At 41.0% G+C, this 22,432-nt stretch overlaps 1 protein-coding gene across 1 annotated transcript in view; it reads left to right on the top strand.

The window, feature by feature from the left end:
- Positions 1–22,432, top strand: part of TAF3 (TATA-box binding protein associated factor 3) — a 115,556-nt gene that overhangs the window by 78,846 nt on the left and 14,278 nt on the right. Inside the window, exons 3-4 of the mRNA XM_067003351.1 lie at positions 7,363–9,179; positions 14,090–14,172. Of these exons, the coding sequence (XP_066859452.1) occupies positions 7,363–9,179; positions 14,090–14,172 (1,900 nt within the window). The remainder of the gene's footprint in view (positions 1–7,362; positions 9,180–14,089; positions 14,173–22,432) is intronic.

Genomic DNA, 22,432 nt, shown 5'->3' on the forward strand with positions numbered 1-22,432 from the left:
AGAGAGAGAGACTGTGAGCTGATAACAATCTGCCAACTGTGTTTTTCTGTCTTCAGCAGGAAGTTGGGTGTGTCGTTTTAAGAATCCTGGGTAGTTTGGCTTGATAAACATTGCATACTCTAAAAAGTATTATAATGAGGACCGCCACTAGTAAGTATTTAAAAGTGCTTTTTTCTCTTGGCATCCAGTATCCCAGAGCAGCACTGGAAGCTAAAGTTGCACATCTTACCCTACCTTCAGCCAAGATCTGATGCTGCCAAGGGATGCTCTGCTCCTCAATCCTCGTCTTTCCCACACCCTCAGGTTTGCGTGAGCCTGAGACGGGTTTTTTACTTTGCCAACTGGACAGAAAAAATATTTTCTCTCTCTAATCCCCCCCCAGATATATTTCCATCTGAGTTAGACGGTTAAGTCAGTTCACTATGGAGGAGGGTGATGATAGAAGAAGGGAGGTGCAGGACTTCTCTCCAGACTTTGCTAGCCCAAAAGTTTGCTCGTTAACATCACAGACCAGACTGGTGATTTGAGTTCAAAACAACAGATCATCTTTCTTATTTCAGCCTGGATTAGTTCCCCATTTTTTTGCCTAAATGCTTGAACCAGAACAAAAGAGGGGATGGGATTGTACCTTATTAAAACAATCCTGTGATGTAGAGCTACAACTTTAGTAGCTATGGTTCGTTTCTGGTGAACTCTGGATTTCTTATTCTGATGTTGGTGTTTAAACTTGAATTTCTCCGTCGATTTCATACCAAGAAATGGCTAAGCAAGAGTGTGAAGCAGTTGTTCGGCAGAGTGGAGAGGTAGCTGCTTTGTAATTGTAATTTTGTAATTTGAATTGGTCTGGAAATTCATGAGTCCTGAGCCGGATTACGGCTATTGTCCATATTTCAAGATCTCACCATTAGGATGGAGGGGAGTTTTGTAAACCACTTGGAGCTTTCGGACAGGTTGAGAACTGCTTTTGGAGTTACTCATTGAGAACTGCTTTTGGAGTTATTCTTAAAAGTATACATCAAGCCTGCCAGTCCTGTTGAACACCTCCCAGCCAGGTTCATGTTGATTGTTGAAGGTGCCAGCAGGCCACTTGAGCCAAAAACCTCAAATACGATTCACGAGTCTGGGTGCTCAACTTCAGGCACCTCTAACATCCTCTTTACCATCTTTCAGTTGTGTAGGCAAAGTCACCAACCACACCTGAAAGCTCTTGAGTTTTATTTTTCAACTACATTTGTGGTTTCTCCATTTTAGAACATACTGAGAACGCACTGGAATGAACTCAATGGCAATTTCAGTGGTCAAACTGGAGACACGTGGAAAAAGAGCTCCTGTTATGGTGCAATATCACCAGCACTCTTCCCAGGGAAAGTCTTGATCGGAAAATGTCCGGGGTTGGTAATAGGTTGGTTGATCTTTACAGGGTACAAGAGAAATCTCTTGGTGCACCACCTGTTTGGTGAACAAGTCACATCAGTGATTAGTTGTCTTCATGTGACGGAGAAGTTCTGTATATAAATCTGGTGTTTTAGACTCAAAATGCATTGCAGGTATCTTAGTGTGTTCATTTTGCATTAGGGTATCAGGATATTGGTCTGCAGGATATCAGGATTGAATTTTGTTGCTCTTGCATCAATTTCCTTTACAGACTACAAGCACACTTGCTGTTTGTTTTGGGGAAAAGCCATGGTTATTACAAGGTAAAGAGATGCACCCTATCGTGGCATAAGAAAAAGTCCTTTCACTGGTAGCAGAAGTCAAAAGCCTCTACTTATTAGGATATGGTAGGGATATTAAGCCCTTGACTTAGTGACTTACAATTTCCCAAAAGATATTTTTAGCTTAATCTCATGCTTTACCTAGACAATAGGAAGATGATTTTGGAAGTCTGCAGGAAAATAGATGGTATTTTTTCATTGGAAAGTGTCATATATTGGGGTGGGAAGGGTCACTTTCTTGCATTTGGGAAGCTGAGCTGGCTGTGCGTATAAAATCTTCAGCTTGACATCCATGCTTGGAAGGAGGGATGAATTTAAGATTTCAGTACAGGCATTGCCACATTGTGCCCTTTCCTGTGTCCAAATTTTCCTTAAAAAACAAATTCCATATCGAGGCAGAAGGATTCAGAGACCTGATACAAGCAGAACTGTGCGAGAAGGAAATTCACCAGCTGATACCGGATGAGACCTACTGTCTGGTCTTTATTTGGCCCTCCTACATTCCTCTAGAAAACAAAAGTTCAAGTTCTGTTAAAAATAAAAGTTATGTAAGAGATGTAATTGTTGAAAACAAGCATGTGTGGATTGTATGGAAGTAACAGCGCATCCAGAGTTGCATCCTGGTGGCTTTGCTCTGATAGCTGATACTGTTCATCTGGCATACTGAAGTTATAATCAAACACAAAATGCCAAAACCTTGTGCTGCTATAACAGTAAGAATTGGCTTCCTTACTACGTTAGTCGTTGCATTGAAGCTCCGAGTTTGCTGTTAGCAATATTTCGTTAGGCTTTCTTCAGCAAGTGGCGTCCAGTTGAGGCCAGCAGGTCTGCCCATGTCATCCTGTGCTCAGAGGCACTGCATCCTTCTGAGGTCTCCAGGTCTTAGCGGGACGCTTTTCTCCTGCCACCACCCTGTAACCTAGGGAAATACTCATCCAGTTTCCAGAAGAGAGGCTGGAGCTTTGCTTTAATGAAATACCAGCTGACAGAGCATGTTCTTTAGGACTGTCTAGTTGTAAGTGCTTGGGCTGCTGTCTCTAAAGGTACCAAGAAAAGGTCTGGTAATGACCAAGATGATGACAATTTTAATTTTCTATATATTTTGTGATATATATATATATATGCCCTATTTTTTTCTGGATTGAAGAATACCTGTATGTGGGTGCCTTTCTCTTCAGTCAGAAGAGTTTTGCACAGATTTTTCCCTGCCTTTCCTTTCATCTGACCTGTTGCTGAAAGAGCAGCGAACCTCCTGTAATGGGGCAGCCAGGGAAGAACCACTGTGTGCTGTGCGTGGTTGCATTACTTCTTCTGCCGTAAACACAGAATTTCTGTTCTTGTGTCAGATGTAGGGACAAATAGTCCCTAGATCGTCATGAAAGTGGAAGTTCATTACCGAAGTGTTGAGCATTGCTGTCCTGAAACCAAGCCATGGCCAAATTAAGGAGGTGTATATTCAATAAGCCTTTGGTTTTGGAATCCCTGCTGCTACAGGAACACGGTGTACAAAGACGGAAATTTTGTGCTGCTTTAGTGGTTTTTCGTTAAAAAGGTGCAGGAGTTTCAGTTTCTTGCCTGATCTGTTCAGCTTTAAAAGCTTTTCCAGGATTTGAAGTGGTGACAGATCCCCGCTGCTTGCATTTCGGATTCTAATGTTCTCCGTCCCGCGATCCCGAGGAGCTACATATTTATCAAATTCAGTTTTTACGACAGCTCTGCGAGGTGAAGTTATCATCACTTGTCAGATGGGGAGGCGGGGGCACGTGGTGTGACCTGCCCGAGCTTGTGCTGCAGACCTGTGTCGGGAGAGGGGCGAACTTTTCGCTCCCTTTCTGTGTGCCTTAACTTCAAAATCAGCCTTTCGTGGAAGCGAAAAGCTTGCCCTGCTGTAACAGGCGGCGTTAAACGTCCTGCGTATCGCCTCAGATACGCTCCGGAACGAAATGCTGTCTTAATAACCACTCGTCTCGGGGCTGTCAGCTTGTTTTATTTCAGCAGCAGCAAATCCACGTTTGGGGCCGAGCTCGTCCCTCCTGGATCCCGGTGCCTCCTTTGAACCCGGGCTCTGCATATGGGGACGGCCGACATAATAAACAACTGCTCTGTAAAGCTTTAGTAATGTGAGCATTAATATTGATCCGGCACTGCCTTCTCTAACAAAAAAAAATATATATATATATGTTATCCGTTATCTTGAGAAACCTTCCAAACAGCTCCAGTCTCCTTTCATTACAGGAGAGAGTTATTAGGGCAGATGGCCGAGGTGATATCCGTTTGACCTAGAGATGCTAACTCAAGAGGAGGATCATTAATAAGGTGGTCGGAGATAGGGAGGGATCGCCGTAAAGAGGGTTAAGAAGCAATCCGGTGCACAAAGGCTTGCACAGCGAGAAGTGCCCGGTACCGAATGAGATGGGCAAAGGTGACAAAGTGGCTGCACGGTTTTAAATACTCATCATCAAGTCAAGCAGATTGCCTTTAAAGGCTGATGGTTTTTGCCACGTTCAGTTCCTGCTCCACTGTGAATCCTTCTGGAGAAAAAAAGGCCCCAGAGCTCTTATATTTAAGACAGAGATTGCATTTTCTCTAATTAAAAAGAAAAAAAAATAAAAAAGAGGCGCTTTATTGTTTTTTTGCCATGGCCACAGCTGCAATGGCTCAGGTTTGAAAGCTGCTGTCTGGCAGAAAACCAGTCCTCGCCGAGGATCAGACCGTGGCCTTGTTCCAAGAGAAATTTGGGTTTCATTTGACCAAGATAGGATTCCAGATTGTCATCTGAGCATGTCTGAAAAGTGGTGAATGTGTGTCAGTAGTTAAGTGCTCGTGAACTTCCTTAGTCCCTGGATTGTTCAGGACTGACCCAGGCAATTTTTTCCAGATGTCTGGGGGAATCCAAGTCCTCAGCAAAGGGCTGGTAATGCTTCTGCTTCCTTGCTAAGCTGTCTTTGTGGCTTGCAGGAATGCGCATGAAAGCTCGGAGCCAAGACACCCCGATTTCTGCTCTCACCTCTCCAAGCTGCACTTTAACCTCTTCTGCCCTTCCCTGGCATCTCCGCACGAGATCATAGAAACTTCTCAGGCCTGGTGCTAGCTTTACTTGGCCTTATAAAAAAAATAAGCATCGCCCTTTTTTGTTGTACAAAGCTCCAGTTCCTGTTCTCCGAACCTCCTCCAAAATTGTTTTTTCGCTTTTGATCCGGCAGCTGCTCGTTTTCGGCAATCCTGAGTAGGTAAAACATGAGAAGTACCTTGGGATGGGAAGGACTTACAAAAATATGAAATATTGCAGTGCACTTCGGTGAGCCACAGTGTAACAGGGGGGCTGCTTAAGCAGGCACCGTGCAGAAATCTTTAGAAAAAAATATTGAAATTATTCTAGTAGTTTTTCTACTTTTTTTTTTTTTTTTTTTTTACTATCACAGTAGCTTTTCTTCCACTTTATTCACTATGATATACTACTTTTTATCCTTGTGGTGTTTCCATTAAAATATTTTATGTTGCCATCTCTAACGTGTGGATGTGCAAGCCCTGTCTTTCCTGATGTCTGAATTTGGCCACGCTTTTTGTCTTGTGGCCAAGGCGGAAGACTTCGTTAAATCCCGGCTTTACCGTATGGTGTTTGTTTTAAATTTTATCGCTCTTTAAAATTGAAAATGAAAACAAACTCTTCGCAGCAAACTAAGTACTGAATGGGGTTGGGAGGGAATTGCTCGGTAGCAACCGATGCTGGATGACATCTGATGAATGCTAATTCTTCATCCCCAAAACAATTTTGAGCAGATGAAGGGAGCTGATTTCTGCAACAGCTTAAACAGAGATTGAAATGACTTCCACGATCTGGCAGCAGATTTTTTCCCACAGAGCAGGTGCAGGCTCAGTCCACAGTGATTTCTCAGTTATACTCTAACTTTGCTGTTTCAGAAATGTAATGTCAGTGCCCAGCCAGGCAAAACCTAACTCCCTAACATTTCTGTTTTTCACGGAAGGCTAAGACTTTATCCTCAGGCAAAGTCTCCTCTCTGGGCTGGCTGCTGTAAATCCTCTGGGCCCTGGCAAAAGCCAGAGTTGCTAGCTCATTTTACTTAATTTGTGATGCTGGCAAGATTTGTGCTGCAGCCCAGGGCTCTTAACTCAACTCTACTAAATCAGAGCATTGACACATTACAGTAGAGAAACCTCAGCACGGAAAACCTGAAAATAAATGCCTCCCAAAGAGATATTTCAGAAAGATGCTGTCTTACGAAGCTCTAAACAGGGTTAGTGTTACGAGCTGCTCAGTGTTTACTTCTCTAAAACCACCTGCTCATTAAGAAGTTGGGGTTTATCCGCTAGCATAATATGTTTTTTGCAGGGATGGGACCGGCGTGGATGTAATGACGCAATTACAACCGGTGGAAATGTGGCAGCGGAAAACTCCGGTGTGGACGTTCTTATTCCAGACCAAAAATCCTTTTTCCTGCTTAGATAATTCCATTTCAAAAGTGAGGAAGTGTAGCCAAGAGGATAAAGTGCTTGACTGTGGTTCAGGAGATCAGAGTTTCTCTTATTCTCAAACCTGCTCTGGATTTTCTGAGAGATCTCAAGTGAATTTTCTCCTTTCTCTGAACCGTAATGCCACACACATGAGACTGAAGATGGTGGTAGGAATAGGAAAAAGCAAAAAAAATTTAAAAATTAAAAAAACAGAGCAACCACACAGGCGATGTTCACACTGGCTTGAAACAGTGGGTGCCTGATGTTCATACTGCGCATTTTTCGGGGTTTGTTTTATTTTCAAAAGCTGGCTTTTTTGGTCTCATAGCTTGAATGCCCACTTGTGACTTGTGCTTAGGTGCGTTCCTCTGGCAGCATATCTTTCATTTTGGTTTCTATAAAGCAAGAATCCAGCTTATGCACTCCAGGATTGCTCCATGGTACAAACAGAGCGACACGGGGTGATGGGAGATGGCTTCCAAAGGCACGCTCCTGTACCAACACACGATGCAGAGGTGTTTCCATATAATCGTAACAGATAACGTCTGCATACAGCAAGCTCTTGAGATAGAATCAGAAAAAGAGCCTGGCAGGTTGAATGGGGCTCAGTCCTCTGCTTTAACCTTCAGGCTGCGCCGCTTCAAGAAAAACAAATCAGGTTTAGGAAGACAGTTTCCTAGTAGTTAATCCACCGTCAAAATTCTGTGATATATAAGCAAGACAGCTAATTCCAGTGAATTTTACTTTGATGTACACTTTGCAGTCCACTTTGTTACAGCAAAAACCACTTCAGCCTCTCTTCCCTTGTTTAAATGAATGAAGCAGGTTCATGTAATCCAAACTGATGCAGTAAGAATTAATCAGGGCATTTTTGTACGTGACTGGTGCTTCAGACCTGCTCTGAAAGGTCTGCCACCATGAGTGAAGTCTCCCCTCGTGTCCTGTGCTCATGGGTTTGGTGTTAGACTTGAGATAAAGAAACCTGCCAGTTGTGATGGTGGCTGTTGCTCAGAAGAAACACCTCGTTTTCCTTCCACGTAGACCAGTAGGAACCTGTTGGATGGCCAGTTCTCTCTTATGGGCTGAAATGCCTGGGAACTTTTGATGCCTGTTTGTTTCTGTAAAACGCATTTTGAATTATCCTAATGCTTTTTGTAAATGTTCTTTGTTACAGAAGAGGAAGAGGAACAGGTGCCTACTGATGGAGGGACATCTGCAGAGGCCATGCAGGTGCCACTGGAAGAAGAGGGAGATATGGAAGAGGATGAGGCAATTAATGATGAAAACTACTTGAGCAAGAGACCGTTAGAAAGTCCTGAAGCTGAAGAATTCCCACCTGTGAAACGGCCCAAACTATCTGTTTCTAAAGGGGACGCTCTGGATGGAGCTTTGGAACCACGTGAGCCTCTTAGCTCAATAAATACCCAAAAAGTACCACCAATGCTTTCTCCAGTTCATGTTCAGGACAGTACAGACTTAGCCCCTCCTTCACCAGAACCACCAATGTTGGCTCCTATTGCAAAATCGCAAGTGCCAACTCCCAAAACAATAGAGGCAAAGCCATTTGCACCCAAAACAAAATCCAAAACAAGTTCTCCAGGGCAAAAGACAAAATCACCTAAAACTACTCCCTCACCAGTGGTTGCTGGAAGTCCCATACGTTCACCAAAAACTGGATCCAAAGAAAAAAAGTCACCAGGTCGTGCCAAGAGCCCAAAAAGCCCTAAAAGTCCAAAAGCTCCTGCTCATGTTCCCCCACCACCTGTTAAGCCTGAGACACCGAGCAGAACCCCTCTGGCTGCATTAAGTGACAAGATAGGAAAGGAAAACATTCAAGTAAAACAAGCGCAGACAACACCCGAGCCTGTCACCAAGCCAAATATTGAAAACCAGACTAAGAAATTACCAGTAATGGACAAGACTATTGATGATTCAATAGATGCTGTGATTGCTCGTGCGTGTGCAGAACGAGAACCTGATCCCTTTGAGTTTTCCTCTGGTTCTGAATCCGAAGGGGAAATTTTTACCAGCCCAAAAAGACTTTCTGTTTCAGAGACTACAACTCCTAAACCTTCTGTTTCTGCCAATAATACCAGTAAGGCAGGAGCAACCCCAGTACCTCCTTCAGGTGGGACTTCAAGCTCAGACATTTCATGGACAATGGATGACTCGATTGACGAGGTCATTCGAAAGGCAAACATGGGGACACCTTCTAATCCACCTACCAACTTCACTTACTTCTCCTCTCCTTCTGCTTCACCGCCAACTCCAGAGCCTCTTCTCAAAGTCTATGAGGAGAAAACCAAGTTGGCTTCATCAGTAGAAGTGAAAAAGAAACTGAAAAAAGAGCTGAAGACAAAAATGAAGAAGAAAGAAAAACAAAAGGAAAAAGATAAAGAGAAAAACAAGGAGAAAAATAAGGAGAAGGAAAAGAACAAGGAGAAAGATAAAGACAAGGAAGTAAACAAGGAAGCGAAATTTCAGTGGAAGGAACTACTCAAAGATGATGATCTTGATCCCTATAAATTCAAACTAAAGGACTTTGAGGACACTGACACAAAAGTAAAGTTGAAAGATGGCAATACCAAAAAAGAAAGAGAAAAGCATAAAGATAAAAAGAAAGAGAAGGAGAAAGGCAAAAAAGACAAGGATAAGAAAGACAAAGAGAAACTTAAAGATAAGGGTAAGGAAGATAAGATAAAGGTTTCATCAGCACCTCTTGTGTTACCTCCCAAAGAAATGTCTTTGCCCTTGTTCAGCACACCAACTGCCATGAGGCTTCCTAGCATGTTACCTTCCTTGTCTCCAATGCTTCCTGAAAAACTGTTTGAAGACAAAGAGAAACCAAAAGAGAAGAAAAAGGACAAGAAAGAGAAGAAGAAAAAGAAAGAAAGGGAAAAAGACAAAGAAAAGGAAAAGAAGGAAAAGGAAAAGGAGAGGAAAGAGAGAGAAAAGAAAGAGAAAGAAAAAGAGAAACACAAACATGAAAAGGTGAGTTGTTTAGAAGAGTTGAGGTGGCATACTTGCTTGAAAAGTACACGTGGATTCCTGTATTTGCTGCTGAGCGTTCAGGTGATGTGTGATTACAGGTTTGATATTAAAAACAAACAAAAACCAGCTCCAGGACTTCCAGGAAGAAGTCCTCCAAAAGTTTCAGGGGTCATCCCACCTCTCTGGGAAGCAAAACAGTGGAAGTCCAACTTTGTGAATTTGAAATGTGAGATTGTCTTACAATGCTTTTTGGTTTTGGTTTGTTGTTTTTTTTTTGTTTTACCCAATATTTCTGGTTTTCTTCAACTCATTTTTCACTTGGAAACACACAACAAATGTATGTTCCAATGCACAATTTTTGTTCTGTAAATTTCCACTAGTGGTGTCAGCAACGTTTCATAGAAACTTCAAATTTAGTTTCTCTAGAAGTCCACTGTTTTCAAAGATTATAGAAATCTGCCAAGTGGGCATAAATGAGGAACAGGAGTTATTTGTCACTATGTCAGGAGAAAAAGGAAACAAGTTCACCATTTACATCACATTTCAGAATAGCTACAGAATCCTCCATTAGCCTGACCAAAGCCTTGTTGCTCCAATTTGATGGAAGTAAGAAAATTGTTTTCAAACTATGGTCTAAGTGCATACACTGAATGTTCAAATATCACCTTTTGTTTTGAATTTGAAGCTTGAGAGAGAAAAAGGGACAACTGATTTCCAAACGGGCTGAGCTCTTTCTACTTCTGTAGCTCTTACTGATTTACATCAGCTGAAGACAGTTTCTTCTTTCCAATATCGCCTAATCTTCAGAATATCTTTAATATATAAGAAATGAAACCAGCATATTTGCATGTTATCAGATTTGAAATCCCATTAGAAATGGCTCCCCTAATTCAGCATTTGCTGTACTCTTTGTCACTTCACCTTATAATGTGCATTAAATTGTTAATACCAAAAAAAAAAGAAGAAAGATTGTCGTGGATACAGATAACCTTGGATACAGGATTTCCTAAATCTCTGTCCTTAGCATTAGGAAGCACTACTTAATTTCTGGTTTTACAAAGATTCTCTTTGCGTCCTACTTTGAGCATGATACTCAGTTCATACAAGCTCAGACTTGGGATATTCTTCGCTTTCCATTTTGCCACTGTGAGAGACCGTACCCTGTTGTGCTATCTGGTAGACTTGAAACAAACTGCTGATTTCAAAATTTAGACTATATTTTAAGTAGAAAAGTGGCATTTCTGTGCAGAATCCAGCTGATCGGGAAAACTAATATTTGTCTGCTGTGGATGAATCAGTGATTGATCAGGTGGTGCTCCAGTTGTCCATGTTAATTTAATGTCCAAGTTTCAGGCTGCAAAACATTGTTTCATGGACTCCTCATTTGGTCTGGATGGCAACTCTCTCCCTGCCCCTCATGCTCGAGGTGGCTTGCCAGTATTTCACTGAGAATTTTGGGAGAGTTTCCTCAATAAATTAAATACTCGTATATAAAATAGAGGTAAGTTGTTTGTTTTTCATACGTTTGATTTTGCGTTTCTTATCCAATTCTCTGAATCTAATTTGTTGTAGAGCAATATAACAGCTACACAAATAAATACAAACTGGTAAAGCTTGAATATGGACTGAACATATATATATTAGGAAAAAGAGTTCAGCGATAAGAAAAACTTGGACAAATTAAATTGACAAAGCTGCCCATTACCTTGGCAAAAAGTCCCTGTCAGAAGATAAACTTTAAAGCTAGAATGCATGAAAGAATCCCCAGATAGAATTAAAATTTAAACTGATTCTTGATAGATAAGCTTTTTTTAAATCCACCTCTTTGCTTCAAGTCAGGATTTTAAAAATAAATTTCCCCTTTAAATCTCTTGAGCGATTTTCATTTTTTGCAAGGCCGCACTGCTGGTGTCCTGGAAAAATGGAGAGTTAGAGCTTTATCAGTTGGTGCCCTGAGGTATGTGGCAAAGAAGCTAAATCCTTGAAGATTAGCAAAAAAAATGCAGCACATGGCAATAAGGGGCTTATATGACTACTAGTATTAGTTCAGGTGAAAGAAGTATTGCTTATACATAAAACTGGACAAATCCACTGACAATGTATTTTTAGTTAGCTACAAAGGAGTCTTATATTGCTGGACTTTACCTCTTTGGTGATTTGGGAAGCTTAGTAATCCACTGTAAATGCTCTTCTGCTGGCCCCAATTCCTAGTATTACTCCCGAATGCTGCTCTTTCCTTTTAACCCCTAAAAGTACATGTTTCCTTAATTTAGCTTTTAGATCACGCAATGACTTATTTAGGCAGCGGTCGTGCTTTAGGAGCAAATGATGGAGTTACTGCTCGGCCACCGAGCTGTCCGCGACGCATCTGCTTTGGAGGTGTAAGTGCAGTCTGGAAGGTAGGTTTGGGGGCTGCTGAAAACTTCAGCCCCTGGTGGCCATTACAAATCATCAGATTCGTTACATAAAGCAGTAAGTAGCAGCTATTGCTGTTCTTAAACAGAAGAGTTAACTCGATATAAGAATCAATGGTAACATTTCCATTCTTCAAATATAATTGCAGTTATTATGCAAGCATGCGGCCCATCCTGTTGGGGAATTGAAGCTGGTTATACCGTTTTCCCTGTAATTTACCCCAAGTTCCTGGGTAGAAAGACTCAGAGCAGCACCAAGTACTCAACATAGATGGCTGAAAGCAGAAGCTAAAGTGTTCAGTCTCAGCGCTGAAGAAGAGGAGATTGGGGTAGGGCTTGCAGCTCCGTGCTCTGCCCAAACTGTTGGGGTGCTGCCCTGGGAACCTGGAGACGAGGCTGGGATCAAGGGTGCTGCCCTGCACGCGGTGCCAAATTAAAAGCAGACAATTGAAGCAGTTACACCCCGCTTCTACGACAGAGATTACTGGGCATGCTGTAGGAATGACTGAGCAGCTTGTGAAGCAGCTGCTGACCCAGTTTCAGCTAACCTTAATACGCTGAGCTGTAAACTAAAGCAGTCGAGGAACTGCCTCACAAGAAAGGGAGCCGTCCTCGCATCAGTGCCGGGCTTGCCACTGCTGCCCCAAAGTAAACAGTTCTTACTCGTGAGTGAAAATCTTACCGTCAGTGTAGAGGAAGACCAGGATATCCACAATATCGCTGTGAATGCTCCTTAATTTTTGTTCTGCTCCAACCCTACACGCAAACCCTCCTCTTGTATCAAAGGGTAAGAGTTTGGATTGTTGCAGAGCCCAGTTTTCCTCTCGGAGCAGACTGTGCTGTTAGTATTTGACATAAAGAAGTGTTTTATGTGATTTTCTTTTGCCATATGAGCCCCTGCCATTGTTTCTTAGATCAGCTTTGCGGTATACAAATAATAATGCAAAGGACATTGATACAAGGGCCCAATGAGGTGGGTATCTTTGTGTGCTGTGTGCTGTAAGTACAAACTTCAATACCAGGTCTCCATTCAGTGGACGATGCTACAGTTTAAGATGTCAGGAAAGCAGTTAAAAGACTTACCCATTGAAAGCAGCAGTGAAATAGTCCCAGCCAGTAGGAGCTCCAGAGATAACAAAAAAAAAACCTCTTGCAACATTGCAGGGGCGTGACATAACAAAAAATTGGGCTGTATAAACAAAAGGGTAGAGAGTAGCCTGTGTAGCAGGCTAATACATATCCACGGAGAGCTTTATCAAAAAGTGTGGTTAACAGTATCAAAACAGAAATACTACACAGGCTGCAGCCCTTCTCTCTGGAGTAGACATCTCCTGATGAGCAGCTCCAATTTTTTGGACAAGGTGTGTGGCACAGGACTTTGTCCTTAGGAGTCCTAACAGAAGTCCTAGCTGAGCCCTTCCCTTCTGTCCTGCTGTCTCCTGCACTAGTCTATGCTTTAAATTGGTTGTGTGCCCTCTCTTTCTTTATGAAAGCATTTTAAAACAGTTTGTTCCCGCTGAGAATTGCTCAGGTTTCCGTTCAGTGTATGCGTGCTCTTTTTGTCTCTCAAGTTCTTGGACCATATTTTGCTAAATTCCTGTTTTGTTAAATACAGTGATGCACATGCTCAAAATGAGATCAGTCTCCCTCTCTGTATGTGTATATATACATATAATGTGTATATATATATATATTATGTGTATGTATATATATTTTTCATATATATAAGTGGAGCAACTTATGTATGGAAAATCATTAGAGTTTCACCTGTAAAATCTGAGAAGGTTCTGTATAGGTGTTGCAAAGCAGTAGCTTTGGCTGGTCAGTGGAAGTTGATAATTATGGCAGAGTTCAAAGAGTTTAAGGACATATTCTAGTGGTCCGAATCCACCAGATACAAAGTTTGGAAATCAGGCCATCTGACTTCCATCTGAAAAATAGCCATTAGAAACCTCAGCCAAATTGCATTTAAAACAGTGATTCTGTTACATGTGTGTGGATAAGCACTTTCGTAAAGTATTCAGTATGTGCTTGAGGTTTATTTGCTTTCTCTGTGTCTAATTTTGATTGAAGAGTGCCACGGTACCTTTATGTGATGAATCTGAGTAATAATGGCTTGAATTTAAGTCTCAGAAAAAAGTGTCACCTGTCAAGTTTGAGCACTAAGGTCAAAGCACTTCATGTCATTGTTTAGAAAAATACCAAATTTTTTAGTTAAATGCTAAATCAGTAACACTTGTAAGGAAGTACGTGAGCTATTACAAAGTCAGGGGAATTTCAATTTGACTTTTTAGTCCAGAATTTGTATTTTTGATTTGCTGTGGCTGAGAGCTCCTAGCAAACTGTGACCATCCGTGCTGCAGCACGAAGTGTGAGAGAACAATATAAGCATTAAGCCAGTATACTCTGGTTAACTCTATCAGTGCTTTCATGTAATTAATATTGTTTGGGAGTCTTTTTACAGTCTTTGATTGGTGATTGTGTTCCCTTGTACAGATAAAGGTGGAACCAGTTGTTCCAGCTCCATCACCGGTTATTCCTCGGCTGACATTAAGAGTGGGTGCAGGCCAAGACAAGATGTAAGTACAAAAAAAGCCATCTGCAAGGTGTGTGCTTAACACGCTTCATCATCTGTCACATGTGGCAGCTCTTATTTTCAGTGGAAAACAGTTAAAAATTAGTGGCAAATGACACTCATGCGGCTATGGCATCTTTTGGTCATTCTAATAAAAAATCAAGCAGAACACTTACCAACAGAAACTTTTTAGATATTTTACCCTTTTTTTTTTTTTAACCCTCCAAGTGGAACCCATCATCTTCCATCCATCCTGTTTTTCCCAGGCAAGATTACAAGACTTCATCTAGACTCATGCTACCTCCAGTGACACTCAGTCAGGCTTCCATAATGGATAGGTATCGCTAGAGTAACCTGCAGCCAAGTTTCATAATGCACTTCAGCTAACAGTTGTTTTATGCTTTAAAGCATAACAATTGAAATGCCTTTATGCGTGTCTGTTTTATTATAATTGTTGATGATTATTCCTGAGTGTACCTAACACATCTCAAATGTTTGTTCATTAGCTCCCTAATTATTGGGTGCTGTTGTACAAATAGTAGTTATTTAGTACTGAATAGCCATAAATAGAATGATCCCTAACCTGAGATCATACAGCATAAGCAGGTGGGTAGAGACTCTGGGGAAACCAAGCGTCACTGGGCTTTGTAGGCTACTCCTGTCTCGTGTGTGAAAGTTTCATTTAATCATTTTTTGTTGTTGTTTTTGATTGAATAGACTACACTTTTGTGTCTGGTGGTAGACATGAGCACCAAACAGATTTTTCCTTTCTGTTTATCCCATTAAATATTGCTAATCTAATTGCTTCTCTTTTAAAGACATTCTGAACTAAATCCCCTAATCACTAATTTTTCTGCTTAATAAGTTGAGTGGCATCTATGATGATTATTCTGTTTTTCTTTGCTGCCCTATTCTGCTCTTTGGCCAAATAGGTAACTGTGAATTATGTTGGCTTGCAGTTGCTATGGGACAGAAGCAACCAAAGATGGTTTTGATGGGACACCACCCTGAAGATCAGGGCTTCTTGCTGTTCTCTCTATGCTTTTCTACCATTCCTGTTTTCTCCCTTTCACAGAATGAGTGTGATCTAAAATTTCCGTGCCTCAGATTGTATGAAAGCTCTCACTGCTTCAGGACAGCTGTCTGTCTGCTGCATGCAGCCTGAACATGTGCGGCTGGACAGACTGTCCATTTAAAGCCTGCAAATCCACCTTCCATCTTGAGGAGCTATGGGTACTTTCAAACTCTTCTATTCAAGGACTGTAGAAATGTTGATATCTGAAAAAAAAAAAAAAGTTTTATTTTCAAGGCAGAACTTGTAGACCATAGTTCTGAAACCATATTTTAGTACCAAAAATACTATTTTGCTTCCCCTCTTATCTCACCCCAATCTTTCTCACGCCCACACACATTCTGAAAAGAGACTTCAGACTTTATCTGCTTCCTACAAACCGTGTGAGCACATCGTCTTCAGGCCTGCTAGCTTGCAGTGGGTCAGAGATACTGACATCTCAGTTTTTGGCCCTCTGGGAAACCCAGTTCCATCCCAGTTTCCTATATACCTCTCTAATGGCACCTTGACAGGAGACTTAGCTTAAAGTTTCTCAACAAAGTAAGGAAGAATTAAACAGCAAGGCTGAGATCTTCAGGGGTGGAAGAGTTCTGGAGGCAGCTGATAGGCAGTGCTAAAAAGTGCTTGGGCAGCATCAGTACAGGGCACAGGAGGGGAACTCCATCTTCACCGCTTGATACTTATCTTTGATACTGCTTCAAGTTGTGCAACCAGATAAGGCTTCAGTCCTTAGTATTCCATCTCTATTTGCATACTCATTTCCCTTTCCTTCCCTAGACATCTCCCCTCTATGCCTACCATATGGGCCTCCTAACTTTGTCTGTAAAAGTTATATCTTCTGACCAATGGCAAACACAAAATTTTGGAGCTTTGCAATAGCTTTTAGGATTTGTCATAGTTTTCCAAGGCAAAACCCAGGAAGAAATCTGCTGTTGCACAATGAAACCCAGTTTGTGCCATGTGGCCTTGGCTCTGGGAACTTAGTGTGGTGTCCAATGTCTAATGCAGCAGTGCTTGAAGGTGAGCTGTCCTACTCTAAATGTTTTTGCTTTAATCCTAAGCAATTAATATTCAGCCTTGACTTAAAGCATATTTTAATTTTCATATGTAGTGATCATTATAAGGACTGGTATGGCTCTGAGAGAAAGCATCACATGTGTGGTTTGGGCTGTTGAATTATACCAGAAGTCTCTGCTACCTGGATTAAAGTTTTTAGTTGCAAGACCATAGTAGGTTCATCAACCTTTTACATAGCTTGTAAGAGACAGAAAGAAAAGCTAGGCTTCTGTGTTATGTTAAGGGAAAGTTAAACTTACGTTTCTTCTGTATTGATAACAAAGGTCTGAATATCAGGTAATTGTCACATGGGATTGTTGTGTGTTGATTCAGATGTCTCTGGAACCTTTACTAGCGCAGAATTATTTAAAATTATTGTGAATGGCCATGGAAATATGTCAGAAGAGTTTCTGGGGATTGATAGAAGTTGATGAGTTATAAAACTAGATGGACTAATGAGTTCTTTCAGTTTCCTCTGTTAGGAGGAAGAGCTGTTGGGAGGATTTGGGAGGAGCTTAAATACCCATTCAGTTGGAAGCTGGTCTGTTTTGGGGGAACTTCATGCAAAACATTGTCTTTAATGGAAGTACTTGCAGAGCTTGGTGATGTCACAAAGTATTTTGTAGAATCGTTTAGGTTGGAAAAGACCCATAAGCTCATCTAGTCCAGCCGTCACCTAACACTACCAAGTCCACCCCTGAACCATGTCCCTCAGTGCCACATCCATGTCTCTTGAATACCTCCAGGGTTGGTGACTCCACCACTTCCCTGGGCAGCCTGTTCAATGCCTAACCGCCCTTTCCGTGAGGAAATTCTTCCAAATTTCAGGTATCTGAAGAAAAGATGTCAGATTTGATGACACTTAAAATGGAAGTTCAGATCTCCCTGTAAATACAGCAAACGGATGGCAGCACAAGTCCACCCAAATAATGCAGCGGTGCTGAGGAAGACGCCTTTGCAGTGGAGCAAACAATTTTGCTATCATTTTGCTTCTCAGCTCCTCTGCATGGACCAGCATACAAAGCAGTGCTGGTTGTGGCAGAGAACTTTTATTGTTTCTGTGAATACAAGTGCGTAGTGGACAGTCGAGCTTGTCTAGTGCACAAATATTCTTCCAACACCCATCAGTTCAAAAGAGATGGCAGTTAATGACATTAGCTTAATGGACGTGAAAATGTAGCTGTTGCTGAACGATGGAAAGACCAATATTGGAAAACTGTTACACTTTAGGTTTTTTTGGAAGTGTTTTAACTGCACAGTAAAACAAGAAGAAAGTAGATTCTAATCAAAGCATTTCCATCTTAGTTGTAAACAATTACAGCAATACTTGCTTGGATGCCACATTAGAAGAAATTTACTGGATTCCATTCTAATGCAATTAGAGCTAATTTTGTTCTTTAAATGAATAAAAGGTCAGCTAGTAAATCTAGTTTATCTCAAGTCCAGGCTTCAATAAATTGTTTTATTTAATTTGTTGTAAAAGATCTTATCCTTAATGGGCCTAGCTCTTATTAGTTTGCTTGGGTTCTGAAATATTTATGACCACCTTTTTAGATATGATTTGAATGATATGTAGGAAGGGTTTTTCACTGTTTTTTTTCCACTCCAGTGTTATCAGGGTAGAAGATTGCTAACTGAGTTAGTATAGGAAGGAACTAGAGATGTTATCTTTAAAAAAAATGTAAAAAGCACAAAGCTACTATAGACTTTTCAATTTTAAATCATCTGCAAATGATGAGCAGAATTTAATACTTTTATTCAGTTGTATCATGGTTTCTTTTTGTCTAGTTATTTTTCCTGAGCATAAATCACATTTCATAAACACAAGTTTTTAAAAACTTTCATACACATGAGTTTCATACACGTAAATTTTTAAAAAGCATATCTATTGATGAGCTGTTGACATTCCAGTTACGAGCACAGTTGCCATAAACTTCAGGTAAAGCATGTGCTGTAATTTTTGATACAGACAAAATACGTAAAATACAATTTAAATACAATTTTTAAGAAAACCCTTATGGTTTCTAACACTAATGGCAGACCACAAAGCAGAGTACCTCTCGTTAGTCATTGTTTAAGTGCTTCTGTGACATAGAAGCAGGATATATGTGCACATATATATTTGCATGTGTTTGTGAAATGAGGCCTCTGAACTTTATCTTAAACTGTTGGGCTTTTGCTCCAGACTTTCGCCTCGTTGATGGTGTGTTCCCTGCCATCAGCAGGAAAACAGACACGAATAGGGGAAGGACAGGTATTTTAACAGTGTTTAACTTGTAAATCTGACCAGCCGCTCTACTGAAATCGCCTGTTGTCTTGCCTATTTTTAAAGCGAGTAGATCTGTGACCTTCTCCACAAAAATTGCACACATGCTAAGATATGTGTGCCCGTGCGTCTATAAAAATGTGTATTAAATAACCTGTGGATTTTGAAATAAAATCCAAAAAGGATTAAGGGATAGAAGGAGGTGGTTTTTTGTTTTGTTTTGTTTTGTTTTGTTTGTCCAGATATTTAATTGACTCCACTAAAGCCTTTTATCTCTTGCTAGGATGTTATCAGTCCAAGGCCATACTTATGCTCCTTTGGAGGCTCACTCAACAGCACGATATGCCCATGACAAAAGCCACCAGCCTAACTAACTGACATCCTTTGTAGGGCACCTCAAAGCCAAGTGGCAATATGGACCAAATTAATTTGCAGCCTCTAGGTGCAATCTCTCTGGGTAATATTGGTGACCCAGAAGTATGTTTCTGGGACTAAGAGGGGAGCTTGTCCCATCGCTTCCTGTTTTATTAGAGTTTCTGTGATTGACCATCCAAGGCTTTCCACCACAATAGGGTGATCATAACACGTATTTTTATAAGTTGGCCAGATGGCATGTGTCTGTCAAAGTGGAAGCCTGAAAGGAAATACAGCTTGAGAAAATGGCATGATTCTGAAGCTCTAACCCGACCTGAAACACAGCTGGACTGCTGGAAGATGTTTATTTTTCATAAATTGGTGGCTTGGGTCATCACTGCTACTTGCTCGAGAATTGATTATTTGAAGTGCAGCCACAGTTGGGCAACAGAATTCCAATCAAGCAGTTCTTTATGCACGCTTTTTGAAATTGTGTAAAACTCAACCATCTAACCTGTAGCAGGATGCCACCAAATTTATTACAGGGTAACGGTCTCCAAAAACACATGCCTAAAATATGGATATCCTATCTGCAACAAGCTTAATTTACAGAAGAATTGAGCTGCAAACGCTCTGGAGATTAAATTTTCTTGGGAACACACACACAAAATCAGGCTTAAAAAAGGTGAGGGCACCAAAGGAGGAGATGAGAGTTGTTGGCAGCTCCATGAATACACTTTTATTGACCTGGTTGAAGACAAGAAATTAGGCAAGGACTGTGTTGGTATTCCCCAGAGTTCACTGGGGATCTGTAATTGCTGGTGTAACATGAATATGCGTTTTTTGGAAGGTACTCAAACAAATGGTTTTTTTGAGCTGTGTAAATAGCTAGATATCTAAGATAGGACTTCGCTATTAGCTTCAATTAAAGTAGAATTCTGCCCTATGTAGTTTTCAAGAATGCCTCACATTTTTACACTATCGTCTTTGGTGGGTATTCATGAACTTTCATTTTTAATGGGCTTGTTCTGTTACAGATAAACAAGACCTTGGGAAGAAACTTTTGAACTTTGGGTGCTATTTAGCAGGGAGCCATTCAGACGTTGATAATTTAGATTGCTGTCTTCATCGTGTTTGCCCACAATAGCTGAATAATGGGGTTCATTAAACTCCCTTTGTAGGCACATCCAAATTGTTTGCCTCTAGCCTTGGCTCCCTGTGTGTGGCTAGGGAGGAAAGGATTGGCTTTTTATTGACTTGTCAAGCCATAGGTTTGCATCACGGCCAAGTAGCTCGTGACCCATTCCATTTATTTCACTGTTTTGTGGTGGGGAAACAGGTAAAGGAATCCTGCTGGAAGCCCCTCCTCCCGCACGTTTTCATGAATAAGAGCAGTGTTTGTAGCAGTTAAGGCACCGTGACCAAATCCTCCAAAAGACGTAATGCAAGCAGCATGGGGCTATTGTGGGACGCAGCTGTGGGCGGTGTTGGTTACCCCGCGAGACGTTGCTTATTCAACAGAAAGCTCTGGAGGAGAACTTGCTGTGGAATTAAATAGGAGGGAAAAAGTGATACTTCGGGGAGAAAACTGGAGAAAGGGAAACCACTGTTTGGGAAAATTAAACAATAGAGGCTGAGCAGCGAAAGTCTCTGTTTATTGCAGTGCTAATGGGTATCCCAATTATTTTACAATGCAGCACTTAGCAGTGAAAGCTTGTGTTAACTGTGCTTTGCCAGAATTAACACCCCGGGTGTCACTCCAGCTCTTGCTGTAAGACAGAGAAGAGCGTGTAATGGTTAAATCAGTTTTGATATGATCAATAGACCACCTAAGTGAGGAGGCAGAGCGATGAAAAATGATCTTGCTCCTCTCCAAGGCTGCAGAGGTGTGCTTTAGGAATTCCAGTGATCTTGGCTGCTCTCATAAATCTGTGTGTGTGTGTAAGCAGACCCACATTTTTCTGTTCTATAATCATTAAATTAGAAGAGCTGGAGGACTGGTTTTTCAATGCCTTTTCAAATTCTGAATGGATGTGCATTTTAATGGAGATATTGTGTGGGGTATGATTCATATCCCTTTCCTGATTGTTCTTTTTGAGTGTAACATATTGGCCCCAATGCTGCTGTGAAAGCCTCATGTGTGGTCTTGTATCCATCCAGAAGTCCTGTTTGCTGCACTGGAGGTTCCCCAGCCCCTCCCTTGCTGCAGGATTGCAGCTTTTACATGGAAAAAAAAAAAAAAAGGAAGAAGAAGATTATATCCCTTTTACTGAAACATGTAAATAATCAGTTTATATTTCTAAAGGTGATTCAGAATAGTTTTTTCTTCCTTGTATGTGAGTTATTTCCAACTTCAGACTTAGTCTTTAGCTTTTTCTTTTTCTTTTTTTCTTTTTTCCTTTTTAATTACAGAAGCCACCCCAACTAATTATTCATCCTGTTTATGGTAGCTGGTAGGCTGTGGCAAATTATTTTCATTTTGCTGTTGGCCACATCGGGTGATGACTCCAAAAGTGAATCCATAAAAATGCTTGAGTCATTAGAAAACAAAACAAGTTACTGTGAGATTCTTTGATTTTTCTGCTTATTGCTCAAGAGTAAAAAATTGTATACTGTACAACGCAATTAAAGAAAAAAAAACCTTCGGGCATGTTTAGACACATAAGCAAATTGCTTGTTGTAAATGAGCATGAGCAGCTGCCCTTGCAAAGTACAACATAAATCGATCCAATCCGTGTGAAAGAATGGAAAGGCAGATGGGTATTTGTTTAAAAGAACAGTTTTGCCTCCGTAGAGGATTATTGCAGGAGATGGGTACTGATTTATGCTTGTCTTTGACGGAGATGCTTCTTTTTATTGAAGTTTTTAAACAAAAGTAAGTAAACTGCATACACCAAAAAATTAATATTTTAGTTCCTGAGAGCTGGACGTGCAGAAGAGGTCCATGGAGAAGTTACCTTCCCTAAACACAAGAGAAGAAGGTGGTCCTACCCAAATTTAGTAAAGGCACCCTATGAGCAGCTGAGCTGTAGCTCTACAGAGCCTGCAAGTTCAGGACTGGCATCTTGCATGTTTCTTACAGAAATATGTCTCAGTAACAAGCTGGAAATTACCATTTCAGACGTTCCTAAACCCATGCTGGCATAATTTCGTAGTAGTTAATGAAATTTTATATTCTACCCTGGTTCCCATTAAAACGGGTAGATGTAGCTTCTAGATCATGCATCCCATAACATTTCCCAGGACAAATGATAATAAAGGGCAGTTTGCAATGAACACATAAGAGAAAGTTTGCAAAGGGCTCATTGGCATAAACATGTTTTACCAGCTTCTGGCTTTGCCGTTCAGAGCTCAGCACAAGGGCTTTCCCATCGAAGCTCTGAGCAGCTTTGTTATTGATGATAAGAGAGAAAAGAAGATGAAAGATAGCGAGACGCCACGCTACCAGCTCAGTTGTGTTTTGTCAGACTGGCGATGAACCATCTCGAGCTGTAAGTCAGGATGGTGAGAAAGAAC

The sequence above is a fragment of the Anser cygnoides genome, chromosome 1, assembly GCF_040182565.1.
Source record: "Anser cygnoides isolate HZ-2024a breed goose chromosome 1, Taihu_goose_T2T_genome, whole genome shotgun sequence".
NCBI lineage: Eukaryota > Metazoa > Chordata > Aves > Anseriformes > Anatidae > Anser > Anser cygnoides.